This window comes from Cynoglossus semilaevis, chromosome 9 (genome assembly GCF_000523025.1).
Source record: "Cynoglossus semilaevis isolate Cse_v1.0 chromosome 9, Cse_v1.0, whole genome shotgun sequence".
Taxonomy (NCBI): domain Eukaryota; kingdom Metazoa; phylum Chordata; class Actinopteri; order Pleuronectiformes; family Cynoglossidae; genus Cynoglossus; species Cynoglossus semilaevis.
In genome coordinates, this window is record NC_024315.1 from 13,104,931 (window position 1) to 13,123,817 (window position 18,887).

General features: G+C 41.0%; 1 protein-coding gene across 7 annotated transcripts in view; it reads left to right on the forward strand.

Annotated features, from left to right (window-relative positions):
- The window catches only part of sorcs1 (sortilin-related VPS10 domain containing receptor 1), a 129,522-nt gene that overhangs the window by 78,492 nt on the left and 32,143 nt on the right, over nt 1-18,887 (forward strand). For all 7 annotated transcript variants that reach the window (XM_025058858.1, XM_025058857.1, XM_017035303.2 and 4 more), the window contains exons 5-11: nt 3,390-3,463; nt 7,076-7,140; nt 8,785-8,903; nt 9,570-9,659; nt 11,627-11,806; nt 14,836-14,982; nt 18,230-18,332. In XM_025058858.1, the coding sequence (XP_024914626.1) occupies nt 3,390-3,463; nt 7,076-7,140; nt 8,785-8,903; nt 9,570-9,659; nt 11,627-11,806; nt 14,836-14,982; nt 18,230-18,332 (778 nt within the window). The remainder of the gene's footprint in view (nt 1-3,389; nt 3,464-7,075; nt 7,141-8,784; nt 8,904-9,569; nt 9,660-11,626; nt 11,807-14,835; nt 14,983-18,229; nt 18,333-18,887) is intronic.

The window sequence follows — 18,887 nt, forward strand, 5'->3', positions numbered from 1 at the left end:
GTGCCAACTTGGCTGACCACCCCCCCCCCCCCACCCCTGCCCTCCCTGCCTCCCTCCGTCCCTCCCCCTCTCTCCACCCGTGTTCTGCTCACGTGTTTTTTCTGCAACACTCGCAAAAAATGCTTCTCTGTCAATTTCCTCGCCTCCGTCTTGGCAGCGCTGCCGTATTTCTTGATTGAGGTTGTAAAAGCTGCATCTACTCCACCTACCTCCCTGGCCCCACGTTATCACACACACACTCGCGCACACACACCATCTTGCTCCTCACACCTTCTCTGTCACAAGCTTGGCGACATGCTAACTTGCGGTGGGAGGATAATTAGTCAAAGTGATTTCCTGCAGCTCCTCCCTCATCCACGCCTCCCTCCCTCACCTCCACACCGCAGCTTGCGTCTTTTTAGCACAGCTTGGAATGGGAGTCATGGAAATCTCATCAGCTGTTTTTTTTTTCCACTGGCATTGGAATATACACACAGATGCAACGGTCGGCGTCGGCTGTTCAGTGATTACGACCTGCATATGCTGAGGTCAGATGAGTCCGATGGAGCACAGAGACGGTGGAGGACGAGGATATATTCGTCTTGACTCATCTCAGGAATTTTAAAAGAGTTATTTTAACTAATTTTGAGGCACACCCCCTCTGGAGGCGCCAGAGTGGAGTAGAGTAGAGTAAAAAACAAAATTGCAGATCCTCATGAAAACTAGCTACTAAACGTAGCTACTGTATGATGCAATGCAATAAGCTAACATGATGCTAATTTACTAAACACTAGCAAAGAACACCACTGCAAATTCTGACGTTATGTGGTGAATGTGACATGACTGGTTTGATATTAAAAAAAATGCTGTACATTAGTATGTGTGAGGCTTGAAGCATGTTTTTTTAAAGTGTATTTAGCACCACCTACAGGCCGGGGAAGGGAAGCTACATGCTCCTTTCTAAAAGACAAAAGAGTAAAATCATAACTAAACAAAACTTCATCATTTCAAGTTCTGCCTCCGAGCCAGGCCACACTGTCCTGACGTGTATCAATACAGGAAGTAAACAACAAACCTTTGTCGTCTTTCGGCTCATGTGCAGTTCACAGGCACCCCCACAGTCTGTGTTATCTGAACAGACTTTTAACTGGTTTAATTATTTTTTGACTGTCAGCAGCAGCAGCAGCCTCTCGGTGACAGTGTGGATTCACTAAACAGCAGCAGGATGAGGAGAGAAAAGAGAATAAGAGTCTGTAAAAACTCTATAAATCATAAATCCACCCATGTGTGTGACAGACAGAGAAAGGGAGCGCCTGACGCTGGTTCACAGCAGCTGCTGCTGCTGAAGACACTGCATGATACGAAAAGTTTTGTTTTTCTAAAATGTCAAAAAAAAAAAAGCATTGTCATTATTAACAATCTTTGTCATCAACCACAGGAAGCAGACTTGGTTTTACATATCAAATATTGAAATTATGCTGTTTTTGTAGTATTTAGCCTAACAGTGTACACTTTTGGCCGCTAAAGAAACTTAAGACACATTACTGTCACCTACTGGCTGGAGTGTGTGCATCGGTGTTGCAAGTGTGCTAAAAATTAGGGAACTTAAACTTAAGGAAAGGTGAAATAAAATGCCATTTTTTAAATGATGTCACTTTGCCCGTATAATAAATAAATAATAAAAACCCATCAAAGTCCCAGTCCTAAAAATGAATTAAAACCTTAAACGATGGCAGCAACAATTAACATACTTGATAGTTGTTTTGATGTTTCTCAGAGTTTTTTTTTGTTTTGTTTTGTTTTGTTTTTTTAATCACATCCTCGTGTGTCGACCTTCACAACAGAGTAAACTCTTACAATTAGAAAATAATTCAATGTAAACAGTCATTGTTTTCATTGTCTCCTAATAAAAGCTTGTTGACACTGCCTGCATGGTCGCTCGTGCCTGAAATGGAACAGAAAAAAAAAGAAAGAAATTAGAGTGAGACAGTGAAATAAGTTGTTCGGCTCATTAGTTTACTGTTGTGAGATTCATTCATCAGTGTGTTGTTGTTGGAGGAGGTAGTAGGAAAATATCACTCTGGAGTTTGGAGAGCGGAATACTGTTAAATACCATGTTCAAAAACATATATATGTATAATTGTTATGATTAATCATGATTACCCATAACAATTATGATCACAAATGATCATGATTAGTCAAGATAAACCATCATTCCTAAATACATTTATTTACTGCAGGAACAGAAAGACAAATAACAGCAGGCAGATCTCAGTGTTTTTATTTGTGACTAATCTAAATGATGGAATTTATATGGAAAATTTTTAAGACAAATGTATACAAAAGTATAACTCCAAATGTAGTTCTCATTGTTTTGTATCAGTACTGTGTGAACGACAGGCCAATGATGACAACAATACAGTCAGAGAAAACACCAGAGATTTCCATTGCAGACTTCTCCAACTGTTCCCTGGTGCAGCTCCTCTGTGGGTCACTGGCTTTACTTAAGTAAAATGATAACAAAAAAGAAAAAAAACTTTTCCTGAAAACCCCCAAACTGTTAATGAATTTCCACACGGAGGGTGAGCGTTGGTGTGGCTAGGAGCAGAAAAACACAAAAAGTATAATAATAGACCTGTGATGTTACACCCTAACATTGCAGGAAGAGCAATTTCATGATGTCCTTATGAGACACCAGTTTTATTTTAATTTTATATTTTTATCATATTTGTTCAAATGAGTTCAAAATTGTCTGTGCGATTTAGTCTGGATGTGAAACAAAATGAACAAAGTTCAAGTTCCCTGTATTTCTCATCTTTCGTTTTCACCTGGGAACTCATTAGTTTGTGTTCACGGTAAAATAAAATATCACTCAACCAAGAAGGTTTTTTTTTTTTTTTTTTTTTTTAATGAATGATGATTTTAAGAATATAGTGACAGTGGAGGTAGAAGACTGAGCTCTGCATCTGCTTTCTGCTTCCTCTCATTTTGAATCATCATCATCTTCATCATCCTGGGATTTCCAAACTTGTCTACACTGTCAGGCTGGGAAGGGATCACTGATGTGAACTGATGTTCATGTGTTTTATCTTTGTTTTTTATGACTTCTATTTATGTATTATTTAAAGAAACAGCTTATATTCATATTTTACAAACTTTAAGTGTATAAATACACAACTAAAGCTGTGTGTGTATGGAGCAGGCCCTCCATAGAAAAGTCAAGCCATATATTTCCTAATAAAGGAACACTGGCTTTTTGCAAGTCATTTTGCAACTTTAATAACTTTTTAAAAATAAAAATATACGTGTGTGTGTGTGTATGAAGACATAGTACTGCACTGAGTGTGGCTTACATCCCCATGAACTCTGATACTCACTGTCTGTTTGTGTATGTGTGTGTGTTGTTGCAGCTCTACAGCTCAGTGGAGTTTGGGCGGAGATGGCAGCTGGTGCACGAGAGAGTGGCTCCAAACCGTTTCTACTGGTGAGTCCTGGTGGAGTCCAGGAAATACACTTGGTCTCTGTTATTTACCATGTCATTTGGTTGCCGGTTTACAACCATCACACCCATGCACGCAGATATAAGTCTGTAAAAAAATAAAATAAAACAAAATACAATTTGAGGTTAGAAGTCAATACTCCTTTAAACTTGCATGTCAAATTTCACAGATTTCCACATGAAACAAATTAAACACTATGATCAGAAAAGGCAGATGTCCACTGTGAGACTAACTCTATAAATATCCACAGCAACAGCTGCACCCAGGGTGTGTAAGTGCCCTGGACTGAGTCACTGTCGCTGCATGAAGTGAAAAGGAAAAAATGTTTTTCTTTTTTTTAAGATTTCCATTATTCATGTAAAATACATCGCACATCTCTGACAGAGATTTGCATTTGGAAGATAATTTGAAGTCTTTAAGCTGTAGTCTGATGTGTTAAGGTGACAGTGGCAGGGATAGGGTTCCTGCTGGCCATGCAGTAGGTGAATCCTAAAGTGTAGGATAATTAAAATAAAGACAAGTTGACTTGAAAAGAAATACATGAAAAAAAAACTGAGCCAGATGACCTGTTCTTTCTTTTTCTATTTCTTACTGTCCATTGTTTTTATAGCAGCTGTATTCATCACGATTTCTTAATATTCAATTTCCATGAAGTGAACCGTCTCCCTGGTGACCCTTGATGGTAGAAACCTAGTTTTGAGCTATTTAATAATCAGCAACACACTGTAAAAATACTGTTGTGTGTTCATGTTATTCATATGACATTTAGCACAAATGACACATATATGTATATACACATACATGCGAACATATATATGTGTGTCTGTGTATATATACAGTACATATATATTATATATATATACATGTATATATATAGAGAGAGAGAGACAGGGATCTTAAAACTCTCTTAAAACTATTTTTCAAAAGTCATGTTAGTTTTATTGGTCAAAGGAAATCAAGTTAAGCTTTTGTTAAACCAGTCCTCTGTGACAGCAGGTGTGAACCAAACGGTTTTACTACGTGTCACTTCGTCTTGTACAGTTTTACATTTTCCAACTGCTGCCATTAACGTCTGGGCCTAATGGGTTTGCTATGGCAACGCACCCTGCATCTTTGTGAGGACTCTGTGTTTCCTTCAGTCCCATTCACTGATGTAACATCCATGAAATGGCACCATTTCACCTCTCCAGGTGAGGAAGTAAAGAAGAGAAAAAAGAAGTAAAAGTAAATTCAAGATTTAAAAAAAACCCAATAACTTCCGTTTTATGTCACAAAAGAACAAAAATAAAACCTTAGTTTTATAATAAAATATATGTGACTCACGCTCTACACTCAGTATTTAAATGATTTGCATTTCTGTAATTTGAATGTCAGTTATTGACACCTCACTGACGCTGACTAAAAACATTTCACCTGATGCTCTCGTTCTCATGCCCTGTAGCAATTACAGGATGTGAAAGCCTGCAATTATTAAGCCATTTAAACCTAATGTTATTTCACTTACCTGACCAACATTGACAGACTCCAGTGGAAAAAAAAAAAACTTTGGTCAGGATTTGTCTCAGTGAATATGTGTGGACTTTTTGTCATGTGTTCACTCTGTCGTTTCCACACTTGCAGGCCTGGGTTTACTCGCACTTATCACATTCACCTTCGTCTGCTCCCCCGTAATTTCCTTTGCCTGCTGCATTGTTTCACCTGCGCGCTGATGCTGTCCAACCTGACGGTATCAGCCTGCACCGTAGCCACTAACACGAAAACAAAAAAGCTTTTACCTCAGCAAAGTGCGGAGCAACTGTCAGTGTTAGTAACAAGCTGGGCAGCCAGCAGCGGAGGCAGCCTGCAGGGCTGATGCTGCAGCGGCTGTCAGGATTCTATTTTAGGACCGGCACCGTGCTCTAGGTGAGGTGGAGGCCCCGGTAATGAGGCTGCTGAGGAGCTCAGACGTCGGCTGCACATGTGGACAACAAACATGTGGGGGAAAAAAAAAAAAGAAAAAGATGAGGAGCCTCAGCTCTGCTCAGCCACAGCCACAGCACTGCCCGCTCTGAGTCTGGACTGCAACCTACATTTCACAGCGTTCAGCTGTAATGACTTTGGAAGCCTATTATGTTGACAATACAAATCTGAACCAAAAGCATTTGCAGCTGCCTGCTGTGGTTTTGTGCAGAACTCTGGCTGCTGCTCAGCCTGGAAGGAAGTTGGGGGCGGGGGCAGTGAGGGGGCACTCGATAGATCAATATGTGCATTGACAAAGCGTAGTGCATGTTTTTTTACTTACACACTTCTTTGGCCACAGCAGTGACTTTAGCTGAACTCCGAGCAGCGATCATTTTCATTTTTACACATCCGTCAATGTTTATGTTTCTCTCTCTCCGAGGAGATAAAGATGTTGAGATCTTCACTAGGAGTGACCAAGACGGACAGGATGTTATATGATCAGATCATCAGGACAGTTAAGGTGGAGCAGATAGGTGATGAAGTTAGAGAAGTGAGGTGGAGATGGTTTGGACATGAGCTGAGGAGAGAGTGGAGATGATGGACAAAGGATGTTGGAGATGAAGCTGCCAGGGAAGAGGAGAAGAAGATTATTTATGGAGATAGTGATGTAACACAGGAAAAGGAGAGAAGAAAGTGGATGATCCGCTATGGAAAACCCTGAAAGGTGAAGCAGAAATAAGAAAAATTCAAAGATGTTCCAACATTTTTGATAATTGTATACACCAAACATTCTCCATGCACGCTAATAAATTAGCCACAAAGTCCTACCTTAAAGACCTACACAATCGCACTGACGATGCCTTCACATACCGCGAGTCTGTGCACATGTGCTGAGTTTTAAAATCTGAGTTTAAACACACCAGAAGCTCCACTAACTCAAAGACTTTGTCCACCTCCCCGCTTCAAATCGCTTTCACCTAACTGAAAGGATTATCGTAGGGATGGAATGGAAATGTGGTTTGCATAAGTAGGCCATCAGATTCACAGTTGTGTTTCATCTGGGAAATCACCGATACTTCAGTCAGCTCGATGATTAGAAGCCATGGTGGTCTCTCTGACTATCACTGTGTCTGTGCTCACACACTCTCTTTTATAATTCCCCTCTCCGTGTGCTACCTGTCGACACATTCTCTCTCCCTCTCTCTGTCTCCATGTGTGTTCTGCCTTTTCTTCTCCTCTGATCCACCAGTCCTTTTAATACATATTTAATGCCCTAATGATTATATGCTATTCCATCTCCGGGCATCCTGACTGTAGCAAGGAAATCAATGGTTTTTTTTCCTCTCCTAATGATGTCAGGAAGCATCCTCCTCCATCTTTCTGCTGCGGCATAAAGATCTTTGAATATTTCCACGGCACCGCAAACCTGAGCTTCTCTTTTTCGTAAACTTTGAAATGCCTTGAAGACACAGGCTGGGTAATTCCCACAGCCAATTCCCACTGATGTTTACCACTTCACTGTTGTCACACATTCATGCCATAGTGCAACACTCTAATCTCCCAGGTCAAATGGCATCTGAGCTGTAAGGCAGCCTCTGCCCCGGGGCAGACAGAGTCTTGGTGATGACCCTGAAACACATTTGTCTGCCTTCCAGGTCCAAGATGGGTTTGGACAAAGAGCCGGGCCTGATACACCTTGAGACCAGCATCTCTGAAGGACGTGAGTAATTGAATGCCAAGTTCATCTCTCCACTTTCTGGTGTCTTTGTAGCGCACCGCGAACACTGTCCCTGAAGTAGAGGGGAATCAGGTGTTGTGTCGACTCACCTGCTGAAGGGTAATGCAGTGAGACAAGACAAACAGCAAAGACTGGGGACACGCACGACACCGCAGAGAAAAGTAATGCATACATTTGAATGCTTTTAAAAGCATCAGAGTCAGCCCACTGTTAGGACAGTGGAAGAAAAGAAAAGAAATTCTCCTGAATTACAACGGTGGCTACAGTGAAGGTTGATTTTTAAAGATTGACGTTTTGCTTTCAGGTTTCAAAATACGCAGGGAGAAATAAGATTTGGAAGCTTTTCAGCACTTCTTTGATTCTCACACACTGGTGCAGTGGTCACGGCCGAGGTCTTACAACAAGAGAGTCTGCTAAAAAAAACAAAACAAAAGATAGACACAGTCAGAGCCCTGCAGTTCCAATGCTGGCCAATCGAATAATAATAAACAGTGCTTCCTGCAGATTGGTGTTTTCAAAGTCTTAGACTTCTCTTACTTACAGTACATTTACACATAAAGACATGTACACCATGAGGCCAGACTTTCAATAAGCTCTAACTAACCCTAAAGTACTCTGGAGCCCCCTGGGGAAAGCATGCCTCTCAGTTACAAAATAAATGAATTAAACAAAACAGATTCAAAGATTAAGTATGTTCAAGATGTTAACCATCAATTAAAGTTTTGTTGTGTGTAAGGGTGTTGGCTTTGCTGAACCCTATTGGCTGAAAAATCTCTCCTCTTGTAGGATTGGCCCTGCTTCCAAAACAAATCTATTTTAAGGGAAGTGGAAGAATGACCTGCCAGTGACCCCAAGAGTTTAGCCAGCCGTCCATCCATCAGTCCATCCATCTATACACCCATCCATCCATCTATTAATCCATCTATCTATCCATCCAACCATTCATCTGTCTATCTATCCACCCAACCATTCATCTGTCCATTAACCCAGAAAACCCAGTTCTGTCTTGTTTTTCACATATTGTGGAAAGTAAAAAACTGATTAAAAAAATAATTAAAAAGTAATGAGTGTTAATGTTAATCCATCAATTCATCACACCAGAACTCAGTCCATACAATAAATAACAATAGTGATTTTGGACCAAAGTCAAGTATGTCCTGGTAATTCAAAACTTTCTTCATATTAAACACAGGGATGAAAGAACTTGAAAGAATTTAATAAATATCTGTTTTATTTTTCTTCTTTTTCAAAAGGCTTTCTCAAACACCGCTGCCATCTTTCTGTCAGAGCCGCCCTCTTTCAGGGCAGATGTAGCACAGAGCAAACGTTGCCAGTGTCAGATCGTACAGTTGCATATCCACAAAGCATCAGCATTGATCATGTACAGTAGGAGAGGGCGACACTTTGTTGGCAGAGACTAACATGTGGGCACAGCTCTCTGTCAGAATGCTGTAAATGTGGGCAGAGAAAGCCGCTGGCCTCTGTGCTCATCTGTCCGTCTTCTTTACAGAGACCAGTTTAACGGTACAAGTACAGCGGGCTGTGTTGCTATTGTTTTTTTACTATTCGATGATTTCACAGCCTGGTTTTCACACACGTGTATCTTTGTGTATTTTTGGGGAGCAGAGGCGCTTTACGTCACCTGCAAGCTGCAGAACTGCACCGACGCTAACAAAGGCAAACCATTCCCAGGCTACATCGACCCCAATTCTCTGGTGGTGCAAGATGAGTACGTTTTCGTCCAGGTGGGTAATTAGGTACTCAGAAAAACCATGCGATTAACTGCATTGTTGTACAGGAAGTTCCACTTCTCTGTGGTATGACAAATTACGTTGGTTCTATCAACTCCAGGGGCTGAAAAAGATTTATGTCCATGTAAGAGCTGCAGCAATTGTAGCCTTGTCCAGTTCATGGAAATCCCATGCAACCAATTTCTAATTCAGTGGTACTGCAGTAAAAATACTGCAGACCTTTTAAAAATACTCAGTTTTTCTTCTTCTATGTGAGATTTGTGGTTTTAGCTTCACAGTTTGCATGAATTTACATTAATTCTCTCATATGTGCATCTCATCCAGTATAGAACAGGAAAACAAAAAAATGTTATAAAATAATGTTATTTATTGTTCCGGTTCTAAACCAATCAAACGTTACCTTTTTGTTCTGCAGACCTCTATTAGTATCAGTGGAGTTGCCCTGATGTCTGTGAAAAAATCCAAAGTGGAAAGAGCTGAAAATGTCACCCATGATTCAGGGGCTTTGTCTGAATGACGCTCTATAAATCTGACGTCACGGAGAACAAACACTGTGACTGAAGCTCTTCTGAACTTTCTGATAACCTTTGGTGGTGTCATTTGAATAATGTTTCATCTATTTATGTCTTGTCTCTCCGCTGACATCTTCATCACGTCCAGGTGTCAACTGGAGGAAAACCAATCTACTATGTGTCGGCTAAAAGAGACGTCTTCACTCCCATGAAGCTGCCCAAGTACACGATGCCCAAGGTAAATAACAGAATGTTGAACAGTTGTTGGGACTTTATCTGATCAACACCACAACTGGGGATATTAACATGTGCTGTAGTCAGTGACTAGGCTGGGGGTAAGGGGGTCACTGACTGGGGGCCAGGTCCCAGTCAGTGACCCCCCCTGGTCACTGGGGGTAAGCCTCCAGTCACTAGGTGGCAGCAACTCATACAGTGGTTTGTACAGATAAGAATATACATGTTATCGGGTTCTCAATAGTATTTTGAATTTGCGGGGGTGTGGGTCAGAGGAGGGGCGTGAAAACATTTCTGTCCACAAGGGGGGGGGGGGCATGACAGAACTTTAGAGGAATAGCAAAGGTGGATTGGATGGATTAGTTCTACCTACAGCCAGAAAGGAGAATGACAACAGGCAGCAACGACCCCAGACGTTTATGAGCAACCCACCGCAAGTTGAGCAATTGGCACACCAACTCCAACAAGCATAGCAACAATGACAAGTGCACCAACAGCAGGTTAAAGTTCACATTACTATGGTCAACCTACCAGAGATGTGTACCCACCCACTCTCAGCTCTGTTTTTCCCGTGGCCTGATGGTACACGAGTGCTGCCTCCACATGACATTGTTTGAGTTATTTATGTTCAGACCGAGGCCGGAGGTAGGTCTCAACAGTGTTCCCGCTGTTGTTATTCCATGCTGCTCTGCATGCCTACACCCAGGCCTGTCACGTAGCTCCTTTGACAATTAAAGCATGTTTTATTCAATCAGGCTGAAGGCCTCACCTTCCCCGGCTGCTGCGGGCTCACTGCGAGGTGCCACAGGCACAGTCAGTGGCAGATGAGGCAACCGTTCTGAGCAGCGTGAGCCGGGCCCCATCCTCTCTGCCAAAGAGTCCTGGTGCTGTTTTAATGACTGCCGTATCCTGTCAGTTAGAGTATGTGAGCGCGTAGCACTTCTGATTATTTAATGTGATTAAACTCTGCAGGTGTCTCAGATCAGTAGACAATATAGAAGTTTGTTCTTCCTCCTTCTGAGCCAGTCTTGTTTTATTTATGAAGCACTTTTAGGAAGCAACGCGCTTGGCAAAGGTGATGCACAGTAAACTTTTAGAGCTAAATCCTCCCCCTCACAAACTCCTCAATGAATTTATATCATTGCTGAGGCCCACGTTCACTTCCCAGGCTTTAAGTCTAATTCATCACTTCTGTATCTAGTTGCAGTCAATCGTAACATCATTGGACTGCTGCTGGCAGATAAATAAAAAAAAACAAAAAAAAAACACAAGTTTCACAGTCTGTGGCGTTAGGGTTGTCTGTTTTCCCCTTTCTGCTGTCTGCTGTGTGGGGTTAATCAGTTTCATCATACTCATCTGTGTGATTTCTTTTTGTACTGACGTGGTCTATATCTAGATTTTAAAATCACTCATGTCAGTCTTGTTTCTAAACTCATTGTTTTCCTTGATCATCAGTGGCTTTCATTTAAACCATTTTCTTTTTTTTTTAGTCATGATATTGTTTGTTTATTTTTTCCTAGTAAACAACAGATCACTTATAGTGAGGTAATGCGCATCGCGCCGACCTCTGTTCAGAACAGCTTATTGTTCTGATCGTCATCACAAAAGTGTGCTGCTCGTTTCCCACCGATGAGTAAATGAGCTCATTTGTGCACCGACCTTCATCATTTCTACGACATGTTGTAAAAACAGATGCCAGGTCAGAACTAATTGCCCTTCAGAGCTTGTTTTTAGAGTATAAATGATCAACCCTCTGTAATGTTATTCAGAAGTGTGTTGGCCGGGGGCAAATGAAGAGGCTCCACCAAACGGAACCACAGGACAGGAGGCCCAGTGGCCAAAAATCACTTCCTGTCATTATAAATTCTTAATTTCTTCCAATTCTTTTGTGAACTAATTTGGCCAAACTGAGTTCACTCAGTTTACAGCCCCGGGGCGTTCTAATTCCCCTGATGTTTGCCCCTCCACCAGGACCTGCATGTGATCAGCACAGATGAGAACCGCGTGGTGGCAGCCGTCCAGGAGTGGAACCAGAACGAAACCTACAACCTGTACGTGTCAGACACATCGGGAGTCTTCTACACCCTGGCCCTGGAGAATGTGGTCAGCAGTATGGGCCCTGAAGGCAACGTCATGGTAGACCTGTATGAGGTAGGTTAAATATTATAGCTGTCCAGAACCTTAACCTTAACCCCAGCAACCGCTAACCTTTAATCCAGATTCACTCTTCAATCACAGTGTGCTAACATATAAACAAACCAAATACCTTAAAAAAATAAATGTACATCAACATTATCAGCATTTCAACAATAGCTAACTGTCAAATACAAATCCCATTTCCAGTCAGTACACAATCAAGTACTGGAAACTTTGGTTGTCAGGCAAACTGTGTGTTTTGACACATTCTTCTATTTAATTCATGTGCTTCCTTGATGTTACAATCATGCTTAGGTAAAAAAAAAATCTTTTCACAGAAGTTTCATCATGGATCGTATTGAGACAAATTTCTTGAATTTTGTCACCTTATAATACATCAACTTATTGGTTGAGTCTAGTACGTTAGGAGTAAACAGACAATCCAAATACAAATGTATGTACCAAATCCTTGAGAAGGTCCTTTGTGAAGAACACATCTCCTTTGATACCCCCTTTGTTTTGGATCATTTTGACCGTCCTTGATCGTGATGATCATCAGTGGATGCTCATCTTTGTCTTTCCTGACACGTAACGCTCACAGTATAGTATTTTACCCTCCAGAAAATTGCTTTTACAAATCTTTTAAATAGTACTCTGCTTCTGTCCCAAATTTAATGTGTGTGGTCATCGGTGCAAAGTCTGGCATTTTTAATGAAAAGAATTAAGAGTGCCAGTTAAAACTATGATACTTTACTGTGTTTCAATCTTCGGTTTTCAGGGTTGTTTTTTTTTTTTTCACATCGATCAACAGTCGCCGTCTCTTTCCTGATTATTCATCCAAACGTGATATTGTTTCAAAGACCAAAACAAAAGCCGTAGTGACATCACATGGACCGGTACCGATTTTTTTCGTATTGATTTTAACATCAGCCAAAAGTGTTTACTGACAGTGATGTCAATCAAATGCAGTCATTGTGGAAATGTTCCCATTAGTGTTTTTTTTTTAAATAGTCTATAATTACAGATCTGTTAACGCACAATGGCTGACACGATATCTCGCTCTTTCGCTCATTCTAGGAATAGTCTTTTTAAACAAAATGCAATCTAGTTTTTTTGACCAGTATTTAACGTTAGCTTACATCAGGGGTTTTGAAAGCGTCAGGCTCTTCTGTCCTCTGCGGGGTGCCAGAAAACCCCAGGGTAGGGCAGACAACATGCAAAACTAGCCAAATTTGATCAATTTTTTTGTTTTTTCAAATAGAAAAGTCAAAAAATAATATGGATACTAATTTTTGCCACCTGTGTGTTTGTTTTTTATTGTATTTGTGGTGTGTGTGTGTGTTGGCTTTTGAAACCCCGGGTTTACATTGAATAAGCTCATCCTAATTGTGTTGTTATCCGATGTTTTCTAGAACTCAGAAATGAATCCACTCCTAATCTCAACTTTTGTGTTGTTATTCCGATCGTCGCTTTATAGCCTGAAACCTGTTTTCGTTGTTTTGCTGGATTTCTTCATCTTCTCTTTCTTTAATAACAGCATCACAAAGGACCTGCATGATGAGGGCCTATAGGCCAGGAGTTATTTTGAGCTCTGATCAATATTTTAGAGCTCGGCGGTGGAGATGATGAAATATGCTTCTTTTGTCATTTTGGAAACAAACTGTGTTGCTGCTGCTGCTCCTGCTCCTGCTGCTGCCACTGCCGCTGCTGCTGCTGCTGTGAGACCACAGTCTTCACTGTGTGAATACAAAAGCAGCTTCAAAGTGCTGACATTCACAAAGGCAGAATGGGGATTGAGCCAGGGATATAGATTTTTTTGGAGGCTGAGATTATTTCTTTGTCTGATTAATAACTGCAGATATTACTTCAAAAATTGCATGTAAGTCCAAAAGTGCAAAGTAAATACATGAATACATAAAAAATGAAGAGAATAATTAATAATAAAACTTAATGATTGAAGGCAACTAAGGGCAAATGTTAAGGCTCTGTTGATGGTGAGGTTTATTTACACATTCTTCCTAACAGTCAACAACCTGTGTGACCTAAGAATTCATCAGTATCTAATCTGCAAATCACTACGTCTATGAATGCACCACAGTACATGTTTTTGATTTTAAAATTCGCCTGTGATTCCACACAGGGAGCCATACTAGGCCCTTTACCATTTTAATAGTTTTTCACGTAAGTGTCTAAATGAAATTAAATACTTGAATGAAGTGTTGATAGATTTCCCTTTTATTTTTATTGTTATGGCAATTATTTTCTGAACATCATTTTCCATTATGTGTTTTGTGTCTGTTTTTCTTGACAAAGAGACAAAGTCTTTGTGTCTTTTCTGATGTGTAAAGGACACCATAGTTTCTGGATGTATTTGAGCTATAAATCTGTTGATGGTTGCAGTAATGTTGCTCCCTTGTGGTTACTTGTTATAGCCACTGTAATTTCCTCCTACTGCCAAGTTGCCCTGAAAGGCCAGCTTCATCTTATACATGGTCCATTAGTCCTCCTTATCTAACGCAGTGAAAATAAAGTAATTGATTGGTTCTGGATAATGAAGTGAATCAGACAAAAGATGCACAGAGGATGCAGCCCATGTTGTCCTGTGGCCTCCTGTGGGCGTCATAATCAAATCCACTGTCTTGATTGGGGTCACCACCACTTCAAAAATGTAGAATAAGCTAAAAAAAATCTCCTCCACTCTGGGAGAGTGAAGCGTCTGTCGATTAGTGAAGTGGACCCACTTTAGTTGATGTGACAGAGTCGGATCAGCGTTTCTGAGCTGATCCTCTGGGCCTCAAACCAGGAGTCACATCCATTTAGGACACACATTGATTACTGACAACATCGCAGTCAGTCATCATCTGTCACCGAGTGTGTGTCGCTGCCTGTGGGTTGGTTAAGAACGCAGCGGCTGGACATGCTGCACTGGGGCTTTAGTGGCTTTTTCATGACAAAGTGATGAAGTGATGGAGATCAGGAAATGTTGACTTACCCTCAGTCATGTGACAACCACTTCCTCTTTCCACTGTTTTCTTACATCCAAGGTCGCTGGGATTAAAGGAATGTTCCTCGCCAACAAAAAGACAGACAACCAAGTGAAGACCTACATCACCTACAACCGAGGCAGGGACTGGAGGCTGCTGCAGGCCCCCAGCAGAGACCTGAGGGGCAGCAGCATCCACTGTGTGCTGGTGAGTGTTTTAAACTCTTTCTGCTGGTTTCCTTAAAACAGGAGTTGATGGATCTTAGCTGGAATATTATTTCAGGATCCTCACTTAAAAGATGGTTGATTTTAGCTTAGCAATCATAGCTATCATTTAGGAAACACTAATAGAAATCAGTGTAAAGAACATGTGGTTATGTTCTTGTTTAAGACCAGGTTTTGTTAAACTCTAAGTACTAGTATATTTGTAAATCTTCGGAGAGCTTGCGGAACGTCCACATAGACCAGCACTCTCTCTTGCACTCCCAGAAGGACCTCCTTCTGAGCAGCACACACCTCCATCGTCACCATTCTCATTTGTTATTGTCAGAGAAACTGAGGTTTACGGAGGAGTATTTGAAGAGTGAGGTTGAAAACAGTAATACTTCTACTGGTATTTTATTTGTCTGTTTCCTTTTTTCCATCATAAACTTTTGGTATTTCACTTTCAAATATGATTTTTTTTTTTTCTTTTTACATTTTTGTAGCCATGCACAGCGGAACCACGAATGCCTCCCTTTTTGAACAATTAAGTTCACAAATAAGTTTTAAAGCAGAAATTGCTCCGGTTGTCGTACAATAACTGAGTGTTAAGAACTGTTGTCTGATTTTGCCAGTATTTATTGAGTTATGCTATTTTTTATATATATATTCTTTTTATTCCATCACCATGTGAACTAAAAAAGCTAGCGTAAGTGGAAAGGTGAAAAGAAAAATAGTGAGAACAACAATAGAAGTGAAGAAAGATTATAAGAAAGCCTGAGAATGGCACTGTGTTTCAGATCTGTCTTTACAGTAGGGTTAGCTTAGATTTGTACCATCATTAAGAACAAGAAAGCAATAAAAGAAGCTAAGGTTGCCAAAGGAGTGACTGTGATCACCAAGCAAAGATCTCCGACATTAGAAGAGATGGAAAAGCTGCTACTGATTTGGATCAACAAAAGCAGTTGGCCGGAGACAGTATTTCCAGACAATAATTTGTGAGAAAGTGAAGCGAACCTTGCGCAATCACGACTCCTCAGAGCCAGTAAGGATGACTGAAATTGCCTTTCCTATTTATAGCTTTATTCTTTATTCAGTTGTGTTTATCTTTTTTGTTAGATCTAATTATTTTCATTGGTTTTGGGTATGAACCTGTACACTAAATACCGTTGAAAACATTTAAATAAGCAATCATCTGGGGTCTAGAAACAGATTAATTTACATTGATTCCTATGGGAAAATTATTTCAGTTTTCAAACTTCTCAAAGTTCCAAAACTGAGGTTCCACTGTACTACCTAAGGACTAACTGTCTTGTAGATTTGTTATCTCTCGTCAGGGTTAACTTCCAGTCGGCTTCACTTTGTCTCATTTTGCTCAAATAAAAAACTATGACTCGGTTAACTTTTAGTTTGATCCTGGTAGCAGAGGCAGGAGCTGAGTACGAGCAGTGTCTGCCAGAGCTGAGTGCTCCGAGGCTGCAGAGCATAAAAGGTCAGCTATTTTGATTCAGTCAGGCAAATCTTACCTGTCATTTAAGAAACACTAAGAGAAAGTGGCATCAGGTGGAGGATATGATGCTGCTACTTCTTATTACCTGTCATCCTCCATGAAAGTCTGCTTCAACGGTCAAGCTTTTTAAGTTTCAGAACAGAACCATCGGTACCTCTGGGAAAAGCATTGAAATACACTATATTACCAAAAGTATTGGCTCACCTGCCTTGACTCATACTATGAACTGAAGTGCCATCCCATTCCTAACCCAGAGTTCAATATGATGTCGGTCCACCTTTTGCAGCTATTACAGCTTCAACTCTTCTGGGAAGACTGTCCACAAGGTTGAGGAGAGTGTTTATAGGAATTTTTGACCATTCTTCCAAAAGCGCATTGGTGAGGTCACACACTGATGTTGGTCGAGAAGGCCTGGCTCTCAGTCTCCGCTCTAATTCATCCCAAAGGTGTTCTATCGGGTTCAGGTCAGGACTCTGTGCAGGCCAGTCAAGTTCATCCACACCAGACTCTGTCATCCATGTCTTTATGGACCTTGCTTTGTGCACTGGTGCACAGTCATGTTGGAAGAGGAAGGGGCCCGCTCCAAACTGTTCCCACAAGGTTGGGAGCATGGAATTGTCCAAAATGTTTTGGTATCCTGAAGCATTCAAAGTTCCTTTCACTGGAACTAAGGGGCCAAGCCCAGCTCCTGAAAAACAACCCCACACCATAATTCCTCCTCCACCAAATTTCACAGTCGGCACAATGCAGTCTGAAATGTACCGTTCTCCTGGCAACCTCCAAACCCAGACTCGTCCATCAGATTGCCAGATGGAAAAGCGTGATTCATCACTCCAGAGAACGCGTCTCCACTGCTCTAGAGGCCAGTGGCGGCGTGCTTTACACCATTGCATCCGACACTTTGCATTGCACTTGGTGATGTGTGGCTTGGCTGCAGCTGCTCGGCCATGGAAACCCATTCCATGAAGCTCTCTGCGTACTGTACTTGGGCTAATCTGAAGGTCACACGAAGTTTGTAGCTCTGTAGCAGTTGACTGTGCAGAAAGTCGGCGACCTCTTTACACACACATACACGCACACTCTAGGTTTGATTTTTAACAGTATCACGTAATTTTCTGTTGCCTTACTGCCCCCTGCTGACACTACGTATGACACACAGGAAAACCCAGTTCAACCGGAAACATTCTTGCAAAAAATAAATAAATAAATAATAAAAAGTTTTAACATAAAACACTGATATTGACCGCACATGTCTTACTTCTACCTGGTTAAATTGTTTTTATGTTGTCTATTATGTATAATTTTATGAAAGCTAATATTTCATGACTTTGTTTTTATTTGTTTATTCTAAAAAATGTCCTAGGTATAAATTAATTAGCCAGTGATCAACCCGTCTTCATAAACCAATTAGAGATTCGGTGACATGTTTCTCCTTCCGCCCTCATTTCACAGCCATTTGTCAGGAAATGCCAGACATTTAATAAAGCTTTTAAACAGGCCGTCACAGCACAGCCTGCACCGGTGGCATTTCACTGTCTCCTAATGAGAATTTTGTCAGTAAAAGGTTAAACCAATCACAGTTGATGGTCAGGCCAGCCAATGGGGGAGTGGTGTTGGTGATGAAAGTTACTCAGTCCAATTGAATCCCACTGTTGTTTTGCTTTGTAGAGTCAGGCTAACTTTGATAGCTCTGATAATTGAGTCATGTTAATTTTTTCCTCTCTCTCTCTCTCTCCGTCTGCAGCCGTACTGCTCTTTACATCTTCATCTCCACGTGTCTGCAAATCCCTACACATCTGGAAACATCGCCAGCAGGGACTCGGCACCGGGGATTATTGTGGCGTCAGGTGGGTGACAGGGAGACTGCTCTATCTGTTGGTTTCCCGCTTACATTATTTATGATTTATGTTTATTTTAAACCAGCATCTCCGGGTCAGAGGGCAGAATCAAACTCCTTTGCAGCATTTTCAATCATTTTCAGTCTCTTTTTTGCTTTATGATAAAGCTGTTATTAGTTTTTACTTACTTTTCACTTGGACTCCTTTGGTCTAAGCCATGACCATAAATATTTATCTAAACTAAATTGTTTATCCAAAATGTAAATTTAAAGTCAGGTTAGAGATCCTGGATGGAATCTGATTCACATTTAATTGCAAATTATAATTAGATGTTCCTCTCAGGCATGAATTCATTACTGTATGGACTGTAGGGTTCTCATCACAGACCGGAGAGAACAGATCTGTTCTGTGTATGTCTATTTCTCCTGCACCTCCTCCTTCAGGGTGCATTCAATTATGTTTTGTTAACTCAAAAGAGACAAAGACCATGAAAATCATTTACTCTGACAAGTAGAAAAGGGGGGATGAGTGCGGGGGAGTGGGCCTGGGGGGGCGTCTCATTGG